The following is a 21,487-nucleotide window of genomic DNA, read 5'->3' as shown; positions in this document are numbered from 1 at the left end:
GAACCAAACTTCGTGATTTTCCGGCAATTTGCTCTAAAGAGAAGGCAGCACATTCGAGCTAGTCATGATGCTACGAGAAAATTATCTATATTTCCATTCAATTTACAGAACGATACAAAATTTCTAAGTAGTTTCGTTGCCTCTCTCAATCTTGCTGTATTTTGTACAGCTTGTTCGATCCTAGATTAAAATAATAACCTCTCTTGGTAAATATCCAGTGCCTGAATAACCTTCTCCATGAACAACTTCCGGTGCATCCTGTACCTGCGCAGAAAAACAGCGAGTAAGATGGACTGTGTTCCTCTAATGCATCCGAATTAACGACAGTTTTTCTGTGCACAATACATACTTTATCGCAGCTTCTTGCGTCCTCCTAGCTTCAGGGATCGACTCTACAGCAAGAAAACAAGAAAGTAAATACACACAAAATATCCAATTCAAAAATCTATTCACCAGTTTCTTGCTGTTCTATCTATCAAGGAGTCCATGACGGAATGTTAAGCATACCTAGAATTTCTTCATCTTGCTCTGCGGTTGTAGGAAACTCTGCAAGCATTTGATGGCATTCTTCTTGTAAGTCCTTCACAGCTTTTCTTTCTGCACTTGGAATGGGAGGGATGTCCCCGTCTGACCAAGTGGGTATTGTTCTAGCAGCAGCGATAATGGCCCCATCAACAAAGCTATCGTCATCATACGATAGCTTACCTGATACGTAACATCTCCTCAATTCACGAACCATAACAAAGCTCAAGCCATAGATGAAATACTTATGAGAAGGAAACAATATTACTGTTGTGGTAATATTCTTCGGGAAGACCAGATATATTGAAGACGGATAAGAAAGAATCCAAATGAATCCGTGCATTGCCAGAGAACTGGATAACATCCCAAGGATTCTGCAATTTTTGTTTCAAATAGATAAGTAAAAATAAACAATAACACCAGTAATGAAGGATACATCAAGTAACAAAAAAAAGAAGCATCTTCCATTTTAATAGTTGAACAGAAAATTACCACTGGAGATGAAAACCCATATCTTTCCATGAAGAAGTTATTCATCTGTCCATTCATGTAACTGACAGTCATCTGTGTAGAGATCAATAGAAGGCATACAATTATGCAAATGAAATGGAATGAATATATACCATCATGTCATCTTTTATCATTCCTCAACACACACACACACACTCTCTCTCTCTCTCAATTAGCACTTCAATCTACAATTCTTTCAGAAATATATACCAAGCCATCATCTGGCTCGTCATGTTTTCCCAAAATAAGATGCATATACTTGAAATGCGAAAAAAACTTCAGATACTATTAATGGTATCATCTTAGGTTAAATAGTACTAGCAAGCTTCAGTCAAATATAAAAACAGATGCCAATTGTCCTGAGATTTCTCTCTTTGGTTTAATGATGGCCAAAGTTCAAATACACACTTTTGATTTCAACATAAAGCCAGTGGTATTTTATACCTCATCGCCCTTTTTGACCCCTTGCCCAGCATTTATCATGACCTCAAGCATTCGATCCTTGAAACGCCAGTGGAAGAAACAATTCGGCTTGAAAGAATGATTTAACATATCTATGAACATGCAATCAAGCGCATATACTTAATGAGCTAATGTACAATATTGTTTCTGGTCAATCAGCTTGCAAGAAAAAGAAAAATTAACCAACAGTCAAATTGAGTTATTAAACACTAATTAAACTTGTGAAACAAGTGAGTTCTGAATTGGAATCAGCAGTAGATGTGAAATAAACATATATTGGCAAGTGTTTGATGATCATTAGGTGGCTACCACCATGCCATAAGGTTCTTAACTTGTTCTCATCATAAAAATGATAAAACTCTCAATAGTTGGGTTCCAAAAGAAATTGCGTTATCCAAATAAGCAATAACTCTACAATACACCGACTGCTTTAAACAGGTCAAAGTAAAATTTTCTTCTCCAATGGCATGGAAGGTTACATAAAGAGATGACCAAACCTCATTTGAGAGAGACTAACCGGCATAAGGAATGAGCATGTTAGTATCTTGAGTTAGGGCACCAATTCTGATTTGCTTGTTTATACAACGAGATTGTGCCATACTCATGGCCCACAAGAATCTTTCAGGCTCTTGAGCAAGGCGTTTTACTTTAAGGGGTACTGCAGAGTGCTGAAAGCCATACAGTTAAAACCAGTTAACTAATGCCATAACGACAGTCCTGATAGTATACATCATTATAAAAGACAGATCCATACCCAGTTTTTCTCCCAAAACTCCAAAGCTCGTTGTTGCTGTTGTCTTACTGTAGAAGCAAGTTCATTATCCTGCAACTCCAGAAGGTCCTCCTGCAATTGTCCCGAAGAGAGTAAAGCAACCATCTCACATGGTAACACAAGTTCATAACAAATACAGAGAACTTTCGGTGTTTGAATATAGCTTATATGACATTGATTTCACAGCATAAACCAAATTATGGTGAAGTAGGTACTCGAAGGCCACAAAGACACAACTTTTATATGACATAACGTATGAACTTTGTCCAGCGGTCATCAAACGACATTAAAACTAAGCCCCAGAAATAAGTATAAAGGAACACATATCCGACCTCTGTTGCAAGAAGTAAGCTGGTACACTCATCAGCAGCAGGTAAGAAGTCGCCATACAGCTGCCAAAAATTATCCTTGCAATCGAACGCGTATAGAATAAGACATGCCAACCTCAGGTCCCAATCTGTCTGACGTAAACCAAAGAGTATTATGCACATGAGGAACTGAAAACTAAGATCTCCAACTATCAGTTTAATCAAATATACAACTAACGTATTAACGAAGAAATTTTATTGCCACGCATTTACCTCGGGGTTGGTTGAGTTGATTATGTCGAAGATAGGATGACCAACCGGTATAATATCCGGGAAGAACATCCAAGGGAGTTTTTGACTTATAGTTAGCATCAATTCCAGTGGAATCTCCATAATCAACTGCATATCATAAGAAGATTGCATTCCAATCAATACATATCAAAGCAACATAGTATCAAAATCACACAATTATCTCATAAAAAGAAGAAGAATTACCCTGGAACGGCGAAGAGGCGCGATATCTTTGGACGCATACACTCCAAATCCATCGGGACCTTCTCTGAACTCGATTCCATAAGCTCGCATATTCCTAACATAGCCTATCTTATAGAAATCGGGATCCGCTGGCTCCAACTATCAACAAGTCGGTCAATTAATCAGAATATTAATCGAAATGACATCAATTATCCGTAAAAATAGTTCAATTGGCGAAAATGCGGTCACCTGAGAAGCAGGAGTAGGTTCGGCAGGGAGCGCGGTTTGGAAGAGAGGGAAATCGGACGCGGAAATTGCAGAAAATGTGTCTTCGTTAGTAATCAAAGCCGCACGTAACACCGGACCATTCCTCCGCCGATTCACCAGCTGGCGGCTGCGGCGGTGGTGATTGGTGAAGATGCAGTGCGGTGGTGGATGCAGGAGCGACGTAGCCATTGCTTACGCTGTTGCAGTGTAACCGTTTTGGGGGGGAAATTTCAGCAAACTGAAACGTTATCCATCTACAGCTGAAGCCGCTTCTTCCATTCTGCTAAACCTCAGTTGGGTCTATCTGTTTTAATCTCATGATTTTATGATATTTTTATACTGCTGGTAAAAGTGAATACTATTAACGCTTCGTTTGATACATTGGAATTGAATTAGAATTGAAATTTTATGGAATTTGAATTGGAAGAAATTGAATATTTCAAATCTTATGTTTGGTAAAGTGAAGTAATTAATATAAAATTGAATTTGAATAATTTGTGCACACATACATTGTACACATACTATACACAAAATACACATTTCACACACTATACACACATAATACACCCACTTCACACACACCGCACACATTTCACACACTTCACAAATTTTACACACTTCACACACTACACAAATTTCACACATTTCCCGCACCACACATATTTCACACACAACACACATTTCACACACTACACACCCTACACAAATTTCACACACTACACAAATTTCACACATTTGTCGCACTACACACACTACACAAATTTCACACACTACAAAAATTTCACATATTTCATGCACTACATACATTTCACACATTACACACACTACACAAATTTCACACACTTTCACACTTTATACATATTTTACACATTTCAAGCATCCAATTTTTGGAAAAAAAATCCCAGTTTTAGATTTTTTTCCGATTTGAATCAAAAAATTGACATTTTTCAAAAGTTTAAACTGAACCAAATTTGAAATTTTGGTTTGTGAATAATGTGTATATTTTGGGTATAGCGTGCGTAGTGTGTGTATTTTGTGTAAATTTTGCGTCGCGGGTGTATTTTGTGTATAATGTGTGTAGTATGTGTATTTTGTGTATACTGTATGTAGCGTGTGTATTTTGTGTAGTGTGTCTACAATGTGAAATGTGTGAAATTTGTGTAATGTGTGAAATGTGTGCAGTGTGTGAAATTTGTTTAGTGTGTGTAAGGTGTGTGAAATGTGTGTAGTGTGTGAAATGTGTGTAGTGTGTGTAAGTGTAATGTGGGAAATGTGTGAAACGTATGTAGTCTGTGAAATGTATGTAATGCGGGAAATGTGTGAAATTTGTGTAGTGTGTGAAATGTGTGTAGTATGTGAAATTTGTGAAGTGTGTGAAATTTGTGTAGTGCGTGAAGTGTGTGAAATTTGTGTAGTGCATGAAGTGTGTGAAATTTGTGTAGTGTGTGTAGTGTGTGAAATTTTTGTAGTGGGTGAATTGCATGTAGTGTGTGTATTTTGTGTATAGTGTATGTAGCGTGTGTATTTTGTGTAGTGTGTGTACAATGTGAAATGTGTGAAATTTGTGTAGTGTGTGAAATGTGTGCAGTGTGTGAAATTTGTTTAGTGTGTGTAAGGTGTGTGAAATGTGTGTAGTGTGTGAAATTTGTGTAGTGTGTGTAGTGTGTGAAATGTGTGTAGTGTGTGAAATGTGTGTAGTGTGTGTAAGTGTAATGTGGGAAATGTGTGAAACGTATGTAGTCTGTGAAATGTATGTAATGCGGGAAATGTGTGAAATTTGTGTAGTGTGTGAAATGTGTGTAGTATGTGAAATTTGTGAAGTGTGTGAAATTTGTGTAGTGCGTGAAGTGTGTGAAATTTATGTAGTGTGTGTAGTGTGTGAAATTTTTGTAGTGGGTGAATTGCATGTAGTGTGTGTAGCGTGTGCAATGATTGTTGTGGATCGTGAAGCTATCTAATTTTATGACTATTTGTAATTCCAATTTTCTACTTTTCTACTTTTTGATATGTAATTCAAATAATGGAATTGTAAAATTTGGAATTATAATTCAATTCTAATTCTAATTCTATACATTTTTGAGATACCAACTAATGGAATTGGAGTTCCATAGCTCCAATTCCATGTTCCCAACATTTCATAATCTTATCGTTCTCAATTAATTAGTAACTGTCAAAACATAATAAATTTAACAGGTAATTAGGCGGGAGAGGCAGTAAGCTTGAAGCGGTGCTGGGGAATTCATCGTTACCGATCATCATCTTCATAAGCCGATTGCAAATAATCATACGGATTGGGGATTCCATCGTCATCACAAGCAGCGCTGATTTCTGCTCAATCCGCCTCCATTTTTCGGTACAGTGTAACAATGCAACTGAGATGTTCGATGAAATGTCTGACTAAAAAGATAGATGTTCGATGAGTATTACCGATTTCGTTTTCCTTTTTACTAAATTTCATGAATTAATAACGACACGCAGTTGGAAATTCCTTTTGACTTCAAAAGTGCAAGGACGATTGACGAAGACTGTATTAATACGGTGATGAAGGCGAGCTACGAGCATACTTGTTGAGCTAGATTCTCTAAGTCAGTCATTTCTCTCCATAAGAAATCGTAGCCGATTCAGATAAAGTTGCTCAATTTTCCCTCGCTCTGAGCTTCGGGTAATGCTCTCTGGTTTCCCCCAATTTTCAGCGAAGTTTTCCGCTTGATGAAGTTTTTCTCTGTATTTTACATGTTTAGCGATTGATGTAGAAATTTGATGATGGCTACTCGATCTTAACTTTACCCAATTAGTGTGTTTTATCACTTGGTCAGTTTATAAATATGTGTGCCTTTCTTCGAAATGTTACATATGATTGGAGCAAAATTTGAAACCAAACTGGCAGATGTCAATCTTTAATTAGCCACATTGTGGCAATAATTGCATCTCATCAAATGATGAATCTCAAAAGTCATCAAGTTCGACCTTTTATTATCGTTGATCTCATCTTGGGGGATTTCATCTGAAATAGATACCACAAATACTAATCAATTATGTAGTTCGTGATGAGTTCATCTATGTTATTACATGCTCAAGATCTGCATTTGATTAGTTTTGGTTCAAGTTCACTTGTTTTATGGCTGTTGACGCTTTTGTTCTAAGACTCGTGTTCTTGATTATAAGCCGAACTATGTTTCTGCTCATTCCACCTTTATATCTGTACAGTCGTTAGCAACTGAGATGTTCAATAAAACGTCTGACAAAAAAGAGAGCTTTTTATTTGTTCAGGTCTTTAAAAGGTTCTAACCTTGTTGCATTTGTTGAATGTAGTCAATGGATGCTGAAAAGATACCTCAGCATGCGAGTTTTCTCGACACTCTGCCTCCTGTTGAGTTCGCCTGTATATATGGATCCTCTCTCCATCCAAACAATTCTGATAAGGTGCAATCATCTTCTCTTTTCTATTCATTTACTGGGGTCGATGATTTTCCCCAACTTATTTTTAAATTTAACACTAGCAAGAAAGCACTGTGACTGAAACATTATGCCATCAACTTCAGGGTCTTTGAAATTTTATAATTACGTGTAGCTTTATGAGTTTCTCTCTTGAATCCTTGTTTCAGACATCCATGATAGATTACATTCTTGGTGTGGAGAATCCCCAACAATGGCACACGGAGGTATATATATGATCGTAACATTTTAATAACTTTTTCCAAAGCTCCATTGTCTCTATGTTTCTGTGTTGATTAGTAACTGATGGAATATGCTTGTCTTTTGGGATCAAGAATCTGAAGTTAAATCGGGATCATTATGCGTCATGGATGGTCCACCTTGGGGGTGCGCGGATGGTGATACTTCGCATCTCTCTTCTCATTTTCTATGTTTTGCGTCTTGCAATATTGATATTGTTTTTTCTGTTCCTAGTAGATAACTGGGGTTGCAGATCATATTGGTGTCCGTATACATTTCAACCCCTTTGTTTCTCACAGACATCGGGTAATTATTTTTTATCATTACTCTTATTGTAATGTTTTGATGTGTGATTTATGGTTGTTATCTCTCTTTACATATTAGATATACTGAAATGAAATTTTCTGCAGATGTTCAAATACGGTGTTGTTCGTATGAATGATCTTGTTCGGGACATATCGGGTTGGGAGAGTTTCTATCTGAGTGGCCGTTTGCAGAAACCTGTATATTTTGCTTCAATTCTTGGATTACTACTAAATAATGCATATCATCTTTGATACTCTGTGCTACTTTCTGCTCATGCATCTGTGTATTGTAGGTTAACGTTGTAGTAGACAACTCGGAGATAGAAAAACTCAACTTTGTAAACGTGAAGGCTGCAACAGCTGCTGCCCTCCTGCTTTTGCCATCAAAAATCAGTGAGGTATATGGTCCTTTCTCAGTTTCATCGAAGTCGTGTAAAGGTAAAAAAAGGTCAGTAGTATAAGCTTGATAAGTTTGCAGGAAGAGTTGTACGCCAAAATATGTAGCCTCTCATACATGGGCGACTTACGAATGCTTTTCGCAGAGGATCGAAACAAGGTAATGATGATTGAAGGCTCGGGAACTTACTCCAAACTGTGTGTATGTTTACTTGAAATTTGAATTCCATACTTGAATCTATGTACACTTTCAGGTGAGAAAGATTGTACATGGACAATTTGAGTTATTCCAACAAATGTACAATCCATTTATAGAGGAATTTGCAGCTCAAGACTTGCTTAGAATGTCATCTTCTGGTGATAAAAAATTAAAGTTAATCCAGGTCAGTCCAAATTTCAAGGTCCATACAGAATTACAGATTGTGGTTGCACATATTGAGATTGTGACATATTTGGATTGTTGAATCAGGATTGTGGACAATCTACCACGTGCTCCCTCGTGTCTTCACTTCCTCTGCCTCTCAGGTGCCATACTGGGATGAAACTTGGAGAGAAGAAAACAATTGAAGAATCTGGTACGATAAATGATTGGGCGGGGTAAAATGTACTGCTTCATCGATATTTCATTAGCTACGTACATTGGTTATGGGTGCAGTAGCACAAGCTCCCTATTTTGCATTGTTATGTTTATACAGCAAAATTTATGGTGTTCCGTTGGGTTAATCGTATTTTAGGTAGAGCTGCACAGAAAATAGCAATTAAAAAGGAAGAGGCTGCGGATTGCATCCGGAAGACCCTGAGACGCAAAGTCATGGTTTCCAGTGCAAGACAGGCGGTTGCAGGTCTACTAACCGCTGGTGCAGTTCACGGAGTGAAGTATGTCGGAAGCAAAATGAAGAAAGCATGGAGATCATGGCGGTAATCTTATAAGTTCAAACATGAGTCACTGTTAAATTTTGTTTACTGACGCTGTGAAAGGTGATATGACAAAAGGATCCTGTTTTCTTGAATATATATACTGTACTTAGTTATTGCTGTCATTGTAGTAAGCGTAGTTTTTAACGTAGTTAGCATTGAAATCGACCCGGTATGTGTTAGGAGGTACATACGGGGAGTCGTCCGAAGCTGGTCCCTCGAACCCAGGCTCTTCATCATCGCAAACCATTACGTTCAGGGTCTTCGGGGGGCACCGATGCGTGGGGCTGAACTTTAGCCCACATTTGAAACAAGTACTGGCTGCGATGTGCTTCTTATATTCGTCGGAGGATATATTTCGGAAACGTGTGGATGCTTGGCGGGAGGATCCCGTGGCAGAAAACTGAGAGGGGGAATTCGAAAACCCCGAGCGTCACTGCTGCCCTGAGTAGGCGGCCGGTGCACTGTGGGATGGGGCAGATGCTGATCGCGGAGGATGCTGCGACGCCATCAGATCGATATCTAAGGCCAGTTCGATGGCGTCCTCGTAGGAAGTGATCTTGGCGGCCTTCATTTGAAGGCGGACCTCTGGGCGGAGGGCTGCCATAAAGAACCCCAGATATTGGTGACAAGCTATATCAGGTACTTGTGCGAGTCGCGCTTCGAAAGCAGCCACATAATCCGTGAGAGAACCTGTGCGCCGGACAGCCGCAAACGCCTCATATTCGTCCAAAGCTCCGTTTCCCCCGAAGCGCTTCATTAACTCCCTTGCGAACCGGGTCCAGGAGAGATCCGGAACCCGTTTCCACAGCAGCTGGTACCAAGGAAGGGCCGCGCCTGCCAAGGCTACCATGGCCACGCCCACCCGTTTTTTAGGCGCCGTTTCCGAGATAAAAAAATACTGCTCCGCCCTTGCTAGCCACGCGAGGGCGTCAGAGCCATCAAACGTCGGCATAGGTGAGGTTGAGTTGTTGCCGGTTGACACTGAGTTGGATTCGCGATTTTCAGAGGAGACGTCGTCCTCCGGTGGCTTCTTGGCCCCGTGATTGAGGGACGCGAAGCCTGCTCGCACTTCTCCGATCAGGGAGTCGAGTTTTGACTCCAACGCCGAGACCCTTTCGTCCGTCTGTTGGAACTGGGCGTTGAGTTCATCAGTAGTCTTGTCCAAACCGTCAAGGCGTGAATCGCCCCTAGAGCTAATCCACGTTCACCGCACCAATTGTTAGGAGGTAATACCGCCGATCGGATGCGAGCACGAGATATGCTCGACGAAATGACACTTGCAAACTCACACACCACTTGTTTGATAAAACGCCACAATGAGACTCAAAATTTGTGGGAATTGAACTCGGCTTTATTGAATCTGGAATGAAAGACAATAAGAAATGACAACTGGATTCCTGACGCAGGAGGCCTAACGATATAAATCGTCCTATGCTTGATCTCTCCATCTATGTATCTCACTATAAGATGATTCTATCATCTATGTATCTCACTATATGTAGACGATTGCTAACACTAAACTAGGAATTGAAATCACAATATAACAATAATTGCTGAAAGATAGGAATTGAATTAACAAACGCCGAGATTTGCTCTTCCCTGATTCTTCTACATCCGTTATGATTCTCGTCTGGCCAAACAAACGCCGAGATTTGCTCCTCCCTGATTCTTCTCCATCCGTTAGGATTCTATCTCCTCTACGTCTGGCCAAACAATTTCCCGCTCCCCGTGCTTGTAAATCTTCCACCCGCTATCCTAATCGTATGGGTCATTATCGTTGCATTGGTCCAGCCGACGACCACAACCACAGATTCCTTTGTTGCCATCTTGTCAATTGTCACATGGGGTGGGACAATCACATAAGAATAATTGGCTGGCTTCTTAAATTCCATGGCTCTTGCACGTCTACTTCTAGATTATGACCAATGAAGTCGACCATGCTTGACTATAGGTGTTTCACTGCTCATAGTCTTGGCTTGATTTGGAGTAGAAAAGTGTGGTCAAATAATGCAGGATGACTATAACAAGATACTTTGTCTACTTGTAATAAATGTCAAATGGCAGTTTTTATTTTGTATATATCCTGCCGTCACCATCTCCGTTGTCGTCCAATCACGGCCACGACTTGACAGTTGATTGACAGAGATGATGATTTCTCTTATGAACCCACAACATTGAAAGATATAAAGGTAATAGATTTCTCCTCATTCCCTCTCATATCATCCGTTTATTTGATCTGGTTTAGGAATAACAGCAAAGTGCAGAAATGGGAACTGAATCTGATATTGAGCAAAGAAGCTACTGGAGATTCAGCAAGCAAGACTTCTTCCCAGAGAAGTCTTTCGAGAATTTGAGCTCCTACGGCTCTGCCCTGTCCCAGATCTGGCTCCGATTGAAGGACCGCCTCCTCAGCCGCTCCGATGAAACGACAGAACTTGTTTATCTCCGCAGACAGAGCGAGCACAGCATGAAACGCCAGCTCAACTGGTGGGACCTCATCTGGTTCGGGTTTGGCTCTGTCATTGGCACCGGGATCTTCGTCCTCACGGGCCAAGAAGCTCACAACCACGCGGGTCCAGCCATAGTCTTGTCCTACGTGGCTTCCGGCATCTCAGCCATGCTCTCCGTCTTCTGCTACACTGAGTTCGCAGTCGAGATCCCTGTCGCCGGCGGGTCGTTCGCTTACCTCCGCGTCGAACTCGGCGATCTAGCAGCCTTCATAGCAGCGGGAAACATACTTCTCGAATCCATCATCGGAGGAGCAGCGGTCGCCAGAGGCTGGACGTCTTACTTCACCACTCTCCTCGACCGCCATCCCAACTCGTTGCGCATACACACCAACCTCGCCCACGGCTTCGACTTACTCGATCCGCTGGCTGCCGGAATTCTCCTCCTCGCAGCCACGATTGCGATCACGAGTGCCAAGAAAACCTCCTACCTCAACTGGATCGCGTCGGCCGTGAACACGGTGGTGATCATATTCGTGATAGTCGCAGGTTTCGCACACGCCGACACCTCCAACCTCCGGCCTTTCTTTCCTTACGAGGCCACAGGGGTCTTCCAAGCAGCCGCCATCGTCTACTTCGCCTACGGAGGATTCGACAACATCGCCACCATGGCCGAGGAAACCAAGAACCCCCGGAGAGACATACCTATCGGGCTTCTCGGATCGATGTCAATGATCACCGTAATCTACTGCTTGATGGCACTTTCATTAGTCATGATGCAGAATTACACAGAGTTAGACACCAATGCAGCTTACTCCATAGCTTTCCAGAGCGTGGGGATGAAATGGGCTAAATACCTTGTCGACCTCGGCGCCCTCAAGGGGATGACGACCGTCCTCCTCGTCGGGGCGCTCGGGCAGGCTCGCTACACCACCCACATCGCCCGGTCCCACATGATCCCACCCTTCTTCGCCCTTGTCCACCCCAAGACCGGTACTCCCATATACGCAACGCTCCTGGTCACCATCCCGAGCGCCGTGGTCGCCCTTTTCTCGAGCCTGGACGTCCTCGCCAGCCTCCTCTCAGTGAGCACTCTCTTCATATTCATGATGATGGCGGTGGCGCTGCTGGTCCGACGCTACTACGTGAGCGGGGTGACGCCCCGAGCGAATCTAACTAGATTGGCAGCCTTCGTGCTGCTGATCATAGCTTCCTCAATGGGAACCTCTGCTTACTGGGGTCTGAAACAGGGCGGGTGGGTCGGGTATACCGTCACGATCCCAGTCTGGTTCGCGGCCACGCTGGGGATCGCGGTGATGCTGCCGCAGGAGAGGACGCCGAAGGTGTGGGGAGTACCGCTGGTGCCGTGGCTGCCGTCGCTGTCGACAACGTGTTTCTGATGGGATCGTTGAGCTGTGCGACGTTTCTGAGGTTCGCCGTTTGCACGGCGATCATGCTCTTGTATTATGTCTTGTTTGGTGTTCATGCGACCTACGACATGGCGCAGCAAATCAAGGTGGAAACGACCAAGATTGAGGAAGACGGCGAGGAACTGAAACCTACCCCTTAAATTTGCCGACGAAACGTTTATCCTTCAACTAATAGGTCGAAAGTTTGAGTTATCACTAGAGGTGGGTAGGTACGGTATACCTTACTGAAACTACCATACCGTATACCTTAGCGTAAATTCGGTATGCGAAAAAATCATACATTTATCTTACCAAAATTTTCGGTATACCTTATTTTCAGTATGGAGAATTTGCATACCGATATCGTACCTCATTTTCGGTATGTCGTACCAAAGTTCGGTATACCATACTTTTGCGGTATACCTTACTTTCAATATCAATGAAAATTGAATATTTGAGTTTTTAGAATACTATTTATATTTTATAGTAATTTAAATAATATTCGGGGTATTAAATACTAGTATATTTTATTCAAATTATATTATATTTCATAATAAATTTTATAATTTTAAAATATATAAAATACTTTATATATTATTATATTAATATTTTACGGTATATACCTTAAATTACGGTATATATCGAATTTCGGTATGTCGCGGTATATAAAAATTTGTACATTTACCTTACCGAAATATTTCAGTAAGGTATCATACCATACTGAAAATTCGGTATTTTCGGTATTTTTTCGGTACGATAAGGCTGGTATTTCGGCATTTCGGTCTTTTTCTCCAGCCCTAGTTATCACGACCACCAAATATACAAGAAATCATTATTGCAGCCCTAGTTATCACGACCACCAAATATACAAGAAATCATTATTGTTGCTTTTATATATATAAAACTGCTCCTTAAATTTAATCGTGACGTCATGGTTTCTTACTTCTACAAAGTACATATATCTAAATTTGATATTTTTAGATACTTTTTTAGACTTAATATAGGTACGTTTTCATATTTATTGGCAATTTTATATATCTATTTTTATGATATTATGCCTAGATTAGGTATATAATTACTTCAGAAAAAAATTATGTCTTTCACAATAGAATTTGATTTTGTTAGATTTTCAGTATGTGTTTCCGTAATTAAAATATGATTGAAGAAATAATTCATCAAAATAATGAGTTGTCATCATTGATATCAACGCATCCAACATCGCTAGATGTTTGGGAATTCATTATGATTGCATGATGCATAATGAAATTCTGATTTTAACTTTTTCAACTTTATGTCAGAATACATGTGAATTTAAGTTTATAAATTTTTAAATTTGGGCCAAACAAAAATTCTTGCCCCTACAGGCTACAACTTTGGAGATGCACAAACCACTTATAAATTCTGAAAAAATTCTCATTGGGCCAAATTCAAAAACTAAACTAAAATCACATGATTTTTTCTTACCAAAAAGTGGACTGAGTTGTTTCACCTTTGAACATTGGGGAAAATTATTTTATTTGAATGTCAAGTACTATTAGTAAGTTTTTGATTGGAAGAGTGGGAATCATATTGACTGACTAATTTATTAGGCATAAGCCCAATGGAGACACCTTGAATAAGGAGATGCATTAAGTACCGACAAACTGAATAAAATATTCTTATAATATTATTAGCACTAAATCGTTTTTGCAAAAAACTTATCTTAATACCATGAATCATATAAAAAACTCTCTCGAAAATTCAAACATTCAAATTTAAAAATATTACACGCATATTGAATCCCCAAAAATTGCAATGATTTATCTCTATGATAATGAAATTTTAAAAATAATACCGGCTTGTTAGCTAATACTACGACTTAGTCACTAGAGCACACTTGCAACTCAAAATATTTAAGGACAATATAGACATGTTATTGCCTCAAACTTTTTTAGGCATCATTGGTGGCGGAGTGCTCCTTACGCACGTCCAACTGAGTGCATTCGGATGCCATCGCGCATGGGATAGAGTTGGTCTTGTCAAAAATAGTTTTTTGCTTTCATGTTTACTATTATTAGCATTAATATTCCTTTTGTCTTAACAAAAATGACGTATAATTAAAAATAAGCATTATTATCTAAATTTTTTATTCTATTTAACACGATGTAATTAAGTTTAATATTTTTGGGATGGAGTGGGTAATAAGATTCTGAATTTGCGAAAAAGTCCATGGTTTTCTAGTTTTCAACGCCTAAGTTCCCAAATTGATTGAATTCCTATTTGGTTTTCCCTTTTTCGAGTGTATTTTTTTCTATATTTCACAAAATTAATAACAGCTCGCAGTTTGAAAAGCTATGTGCATTCAAAAGTGGAAGACTGTATTAATGTGGTGATGAAGCCAAGCTACAACCATGATTATTGAGCTAGATTCTCTAACTTAATCAACTCTCTCCTTACGAAATCGAAGCAGATTCAAACTAAGTTGCTCAATTTTCCATTGCTCCGAGCTTCGGGTAATGCTCTCTAATTTTCCCCCATTTTCGGCTATGTTCTTCGCTTGATGAAGTGTTTCTCTGTGTTTTACATGCGTAAACATCGAGGTTGAGATTTGATGGCTAACCGATCTTAATTTTGCCTAATTAGTGTGATTTTGCCTAATTAGTGAGTTTAATCACTTGGTCAGTTTATAAATATGTGTTCCTTCTTCGAAATGTTGCATATGATTGGAGCAGAAATTTGACCTAACTGGACTCGATTTCAACCTGCTTGCAAAATGTGTGAATAATCTCTTTACTTAGCTCAATAATTGCATCTCATCCAGATGATGAATCTCAAGTTCGATTTTTTTATTCTTTGATTTCATGCTTATGTGGTTCATCATGTGCTGCATTTTGATTCTTGGTTTGAGTTATGGTGGTTGATGCTTTTGTTCCAAGACTTGTTCTTGTTTACAGATATTTTCATGGATGATTTCATTCTTCAATTTTTTTCATATGTGGACTCTTGTGATTCACTTCTGAGATACTGAATAGAAAGAGCATAATAATGTTTTGTATCTGTGGTTTATGAATGATAGATTTGAATCATATGATACAGTCAGTAAAGCTGTTTTATCTTCTAGTGTTTCCTAATTTTTTACTATATGAATGGTGTATTGGCTCCGGTGAGCATCATCGATCTATTTTTCGTGTGTAAGCGACATGGTAGTAGAAGCATTTCTAACCATTTTAACTGGTACTTGATGCAGGGTCTTCACCATTTCAACTGGTACTTGATTTCTTCGAAATGTCTATGCTATCAAAGTTGCGTTTAGTAACTGTTGATGTTACCGGCACACTAATTGCATACAAAGGGGAGCTTGGCGACTACTATTGCATGTCAGCAAAGTCACAGGACTCCCATGTCCGGACTATAAACGGGCACACGAGGGTTTTAAGCAAGCTTATACAGAGATGGCGACGAAGCATCCATGCTTTGGATTTGCAGAGAAGATTCCCAACATCGTTTGGTGGAAGACGTGTGCGGGATTCTTTTCTCAGGGTGAGGGAATCAATCGATAACAATGTTGATAAAGTCATAAGTTCGACTTTCAGTTTTTATATGGCTCGTTTATCTTATGTTGCTCATGCTACAGGCTGGATGTGATTATGGTGAAGAAACTTTTGAGAAGGTTTTCAGACTCGTCTACGCCACCTTTGGTTCGTCTGCACCATACACTATCTTCCCGGATTCTCAGCCATTCCTGAGATGGCTCGTGGGAAGGGCGTTATAGTAGGAATCGTGAGCAATGCCGAGTATAGGTATCAAGATGTAATCCTTCCAGCATTGGGTTTGCACAAGGTAAATCCAAAAGCATGATATAGAAGATTCATTGCATAAAACATAGATTCCGTGGCGTCTGATGCAAAATCTTGAAATTTTCCACGGATCGGAGTGGGACTTTGGTGTATTCTCTGGTCTCGAAGGTGTGGAGAAGCCCGACCCAAGACTGTACAAGATAGCCTTGGAGAGGGCAGGCAACATTGCACCGGAAGAGGCTCTTCATATCGAGGACAGCATGCGCAAGGACTATATCCCGGCAAAGAGTGTGGGTATGCACGGTCTACTGTTGGACCGGTTTCAAACCCCAGATGCTCGGAGTTGGAGGGAATCCGGTGCTATCGTGCTACCTGACTTGATTGCTGCTCACGAATGGCTATCTTCTGAGCGACAGAGCTAATTGTAACATGTTCGAATAAACTTAACCAAACACATTTTTCTCCTATTATTCTATATCCATGTTGTAGCAACAGGCCTTGAAATGAACATTGTGTTTGACAAATGAATTTATGACATTGTCTTCTCTTTATTCATTACACAGTTTGTATCTAAAGAAAAAGCCAGTGTGATTTAGTAATAATATATAGGGATAATGGTCCCAAAAATCACAAACTTGGACCGAAATTTGGTACTACGTTTTACGAACTTAAAACTTAGGTCACTCATCTCACAAATTATTAAATTTAGGCCTTGTATCGAACTAATTAATATGTTAAACAACATCGTTTTTAATGAGTGTAAACGCAGTTGTGTCATGCATTCATGAGTTTAAAATTGTCTCACAAATTTCACCGGAGTTCAAAATTGTGGGAAATTTGTTACAAGACCTAAGAGCATCTGTAACGCAAGGGGCCGGGCCGCATCTCGCGAGTCCCGGCCTGTCCCGAGGGTTGCACGGAGGAGAGTCACGGCCCAGGCCCGTCCCGTGGCCGCGTTCCCGGCCTGTCGCTCGTCCCGCGTCCCGGCCTGGGACGGCGTTGCACGGTGACGGGCCGCAACTGTAGAGTCCCGGCCCAGCGTTACACGCTCCTCGGGCCGGGCCGCAACCAATTTTTTTTTTTAATTCGAAAATTTTTTCTATAAATACTACTCCATTTTCATACACATTCAACTTCATATTCAACTTCAAATCTCTTCCTAGAATTCGAAAAAATGCCTCCACGTCAAAGAATATTCGAAGATCAAATGTCCCGGTCGTTAGCAGAGGCGCTACCGGCAATCCAAGAAGAAATCAACAACGAAGTTGAACGCTACCAAGCTGTTATTCAAGCTTGGAACGAACAACAAACCCGGGTACCACGTACCCGGATGTATATTCACCGAGACCGTGAACAAGCTGCCTTGCGGCTTTTCACGGATTATTTCTCTAGAGATCCGCGATGGAGTGATCAGATGTTCCGTCGCCGGTTCCGGATGCGGAGGCCGTTGTTCCTACGCATTGTCAACGCAGTTGTAGCTCGTGACCCGTATTTCTGCCAAACTACCGATGCTGTGGGCCGGGAAAGTATATCGACGTTGCAGAAATGCACGTCTGCCATTCGTCAACTCGCTTACGGAACTACATCAGATATGTTCGATGAGTATCTCCATGTAAGCGAGCCTACTGGCCGGGAGTCCCTCGCTAGATTTTGTCGGGCAGTCGTCGAAGCATTCAAGGATACGTACTTGCGAAAGCCAACGACCGACGACGTTAGGAAGTTGGTCGACATGCACGAGCGGGCCCACGGCTTCCCGGGGATGCTTGGAAGCATCGACTGTATGCACTGGCAGTGGAAGAATTGTACAACGGCTTGAAGAGGACAATACACTAGCGGGCACAAGGGCACACATCCCACGATTGTGTTGGAGGCCGTTGCCGATTGCAGATTGTGGATCTGGCATGCCTACTTTGGTGTCGCGGGGTCCAACAACGACCTCAATGTGTTGAACGAGTCTCCATTGTTCAACGACTTGTGTGCTGGGCGAGCACCGAACGTAGAGTTCACGGCCAACCACCGTCGGTATAGTATGGGGTACTATCTGGCAGACGGGATCTACCCTCGATGGCCCGTGTTCGTGAAGACTATCACAGCTCCGACAACCGATCAGAGGGCAATGTTTGCCCAAAGCCAAGAGGCGGCTCGGAAAGATGTCGAGCGTGCATTCGGAGTCCTCCAAGCGCGGTGGGCTATCGTGAAGGGAGCGGCCCGTGGTTGGCAGCGGTCAAACATCGCCGATACAATGTATGCATGTATCATAATGCATAACATGATCGTTGAGGACGAGCAAGATAACGTCACTTTGTGGAGCGACGATCCGCTCGCCAGCACCGGGAGCAACTACGTTGTCACCGAGCCGCCCGTGCAGGGCCTTCCTCACGACATCCGCAATGTCATGGCCCGTTCAGCTGCGATGCGCCAAGAGGAACAACACACTCGCTTCCAAGCCGATCTAATCGAAGAAATTTGGACTCGCACCAATGTTTTCCAGAATTGACGTTATGTTTTAATGTATTTTATTTTCAGTTTTAAAATTTCTATGTTGTAATTTTGCAGTATTCGATGAAATTAAATTTTCCGTGTTATAAATTTCCAGCGTTTTTTATTTTACGAGTTAAATAGGTTGGAGTTGTGAATAGTGTCATTTATTAGTTGCGGCCCGGGCCGCAACCTGCAGGGTTACAGCAGTTGGGGCCTGGGCCGCAACTGTAGAGGAATGATGACGTGGAGGGGACTTTGGGCCGGAAATGGGGACGGGGTTAATGATGCCCTAAGTTCATAGTATTCGCGACAGTTTTAAGATCAGCAAAAATACCAAATTTCATCGTGATTTTAAAGGCCAAGAACCCTAATGTATACTCGATGGTGCTCATGAAGCAAAGTTTCAAACAAAAGGCAAGTAACTAGAAAAAGAAGTTCAAATAAACTGCATCTTAAATAGAATTCAACATAGGACATTCATCAATGGCAGATTCTTAAACAAGCAGAAAAACAGGTTCAAATACTACAGTTCAAACAAAATACAAGCTTAAGAAGCCTCTGCAGCGGGTTGAGTAACTCCAGACTTGATCAACAGCTGATTTAGGGCCTCGGGCGAGCAAACCTTGTACTTGACGTTTCCACTAGAGAGGAAGACCTCGGCCAATTCAAGCTTCTCCGAAGTGAGACTTGTGCTGTCCATTGTCTTACTAAGCACCTTGATAGCAAGCTGAATCGCCTCCTCCCTCGTGATTTCATCCTTGTAGTCTTGCTTGAGCATCGACTGAGCAGCCTGGTTGTTTGCCCCGATAGCTGCAGCCTTCCATCCGCTGTAATTTCCACTCGGATCACTCATGTAGAGCTGGAAACCGTAGTTCTTGTCCCAGCCTGCGAAGAGGAAGGAAACACCAAACGGACGGAGCCCACCAAACTGAGTGTAGCCTTGCTTGGTGTCGCACAAGGACTGGACCAGCTGTTCGACTGGCATTGGCTCTTGGTAGGCGAAAGCGTATCGCTGAGCTTGGACTCTGGCTGTGTTGATGAGGATGTTAGCATCAGACATGATCCCAGCAACGGCACAAGCAACGTGGTCGTCAATCTTGTACATTTTCTCAGTGGATGCAGAGGTCTGTAGAAGCTTCGAAGTCACCTTCTTTTCACCAACCAATATAACCCCATCTTTAGACAGTATACCGATGGCGCTCCCTGCATTGCCAATCGCCTCCATTGCATACTCGACCTGGTAAAGACGGCCTTCTGGCGAGAAGATTGTTGTACGGCTGTCATACCTCCGAGACATGTTTCAATCTACACAAAGATGCTCTAACAGTTACAAATATGATCCAATTGATTTGACGATGACATACTAAATGAGCCGAACCACAATAACTTATAGCCAAACTGGAAGGGAATATATTGGAGATACAACAATATATCAAGACAGATTCAAAACCATAGACAAATGTGAGCTACAAACTTCTGGACTAAATGACTAATATAAACTACTATCATTTTAAGTAGGGCAAAATATATTATTGCAACTTCAGAAACACTTACAACGCAAACGAACATTTCATAGCTCAACAACTGACTATCGGCCATTAGCAAGTAAGGAATCATTGCACTGAACTCTGAAGCGATGTCTGATGTTTTTACTACTAATTTACAGCAAATCTAGCTACTTATTTCACAGCTTCTCTATGCACTATGAACCATTAATGGCTTTTTATTTCTTGTTTTACAGAAAATCCAGCTTCAAATTCGCATCTTCTCTAAATACTATATGAACAATTAATGGATTTAAACTTATCATACAGAAAATCCAGCTTCAATTTCACATCTTCTCTAAATTCTACATTTCTACTACTATGAAAAATTAATGGCTTGATACACTATTTGCAACAAAAATATCTAAAGGAACAATACGGCGGAACCACAGCCCAGCCTTCAAAATGTAAATTCATATCTCAACTTATGCATTTATATATGCATATATGGTTTATTTATCTACCCTAATTCCCAAAAAAAAAAAAAATTAACCAAGTAGAAACTCAAAAGCCAACAAAATCTGGATTATTGCGTCTCTTCTCGAACTCAAACGAAGAAATATAGCAGTAATACAGGATCAACAGTTAACTTCGAAGAATTCGACGAATTAGTATCAAAAAACCTAAAAACTAAGGCAAAATTGAATAATCAGAGAGAAAAAACAAGCGGAAGAACCTGATATAAAGATCTGGATCTGGCCGCGATAAAATGTTGATTATAATCGGAATCAGAGGCTTCACACAGACCAGCAGCAATATATATTTTGACGTGAGCTGCCTTTTTTATCAAGCTTTCAGTTCTTCAAAACAAATATTTTTCGTTATATCCAATTTGACCCCAAGCTTTCTATTAGTGCTTCAGAACACTACCCTCTTATTTCTCAATTTATTGTTTTGGTTCAATTATAAATTATTTACTTTGTCCCACAAAAATATACACTCTTTCATTTTTAATCTGTTCTACATAATTTAGAAACTATTTTCTTTTTATTAAAGTGAGACTCATTCTCCATTAATAATATTTTAATTAGTTTTTCTCACTACCTCTCTCTAACTTTACTAATTTTGCGTTAAAACTCGTGTCGAACTCAAAATGTATATTTTTTGGGGATGGAGAGAGTATTATTTATTAATAAAAAAATGGAGTATGAAATTTGTACGTACATAAATATAGTTGAAATTCTATAAAATCATAATGCAAATAAATTGCATTAGTGTTTT

At 40.7% G+C, this 21,487-nt stretch overlaps 3 protein-coding genes and 2 pseudogenes across 3 annotated transcripts; 3 read left to right on the top strand and 2 right to left on the bottom strand.

Moving 5' to 3' along the window:
- Positions 1–65: 65 nt before the first annotated feature.
- On the bottom strand, positions 66–3,628 carry LOC121777277 (protein PLASTID TRANSCRIPTIONALLY ACTIVE 14-like). The gene is made up of 12 exons (XM_042174471.1): positions 3,298–3,628; positions 3,070–3,207; positions 2,848–2,973; positions 2,599–2,727; positions 2,249–2,338; positions 2,012–2,162; positions 1,477–1,586; positions 1,015–1,086; positions 791–896; positions 508–705; positions 350–392; positions 66–264 (listed from the first exon to the last, which is right to left on the bottom strand). Exons 1-12 carry the CDS (start codon positions 3,502–3,504, stop codon positions 186–188), a joined length of 1,449 nt encoding a protein of 482 aa, XP_042030405.1. The 5' UTR covers positions 3,505–3,628; the 3' UTR covers positions 66–185.
- A 1,767-nt stretch (positions 3,629–5,395) lies between these two features.
- On the top strand, positions 5,396–8,731 carry LOC121775927 (phosphatidate cytidylyltransferase, mitochondrial-like). Its single transcript, XM_042173022.1, has 12 exons — positions 5,396–5,668; positions 5,794–5,977; positions 6,628–6,738; positions 6,921–6,977; positions 7,086–7,148; positions 7,228–7,296; positions 7,401–7,493; positions 7,589–7,693; positions 7,774–7,851; positions 7,946–8,074; positions 8,161–8,266; positions 8,426–8,731. The coding sequence occupies exons 3-12, from the start codon at positions 6,631–6,633 to the stop codon at positions 8,611–8,613; spliced, it is 996 nt and encodes a 331-aa protein (XP_042028956.1). The 5' UTR covers positions 5,396–5,668; positions 5,794–5,977; positions 6,628–6,630; the 3' UTR covers positions 8,614–8,731.
- Positions 8,732–10,573: 1,842 nt separating this feature from the next.
- On the top strand, positions 10,574–12,930 carry LOC121777634 (annotated as a pseudogene).
- Positions 12,931–13,619: 689 nt separating this feature from the next.
- LOC121776062 lies at positions 13,620–16,799 on the top strand (annotated as a pseudogene).
- A 2,342-nt stretch (positions 16,800–19,141) lies between these two features.
- Positions 19,142–21,097, bottom strand: LOC121777606 (proteasome subunit alpha type-4). Its single transcript, XM_042174912.1, has 2 exons — positions 20,943–21,097; positions 19,142–20,027 (listed from the first exon to the last, which is right to left on the bottom strand). The coding sequence occupies exon 2, from the start codon at positions 20,017–20,019 to the stop codon at positions 19,270–19,272; it is 750 nt and encodes a 249-aa protein (XP_042030846.1). The 5' UTR covers positions 20,020–20,027; positions 20,943–21,097; the 3' UTR covers positions 19,142–19,269.
- Positions 21,098–21,487: the final 390 nt, after the last annotated feature.

This window comes from Salvia splendens, chromosome 18 (genome assembly GCF_004379255.2).
Source record: "Salvia splendens isolate huo1 chromosome 18, SspV2, whole genome shotgun sequence".
Classification (NCBI taxonomy): Eukaryota; Viridiplantae; Streptophyta; class Magnoliopsida; order Lamiales; family Lamiaceae; genus Salvia; species Salvia splendens.
Note: the sequence above shows the minus strand (reverse complement) of the source record. Positions and strands in the feature narration are given on the sequence as shown.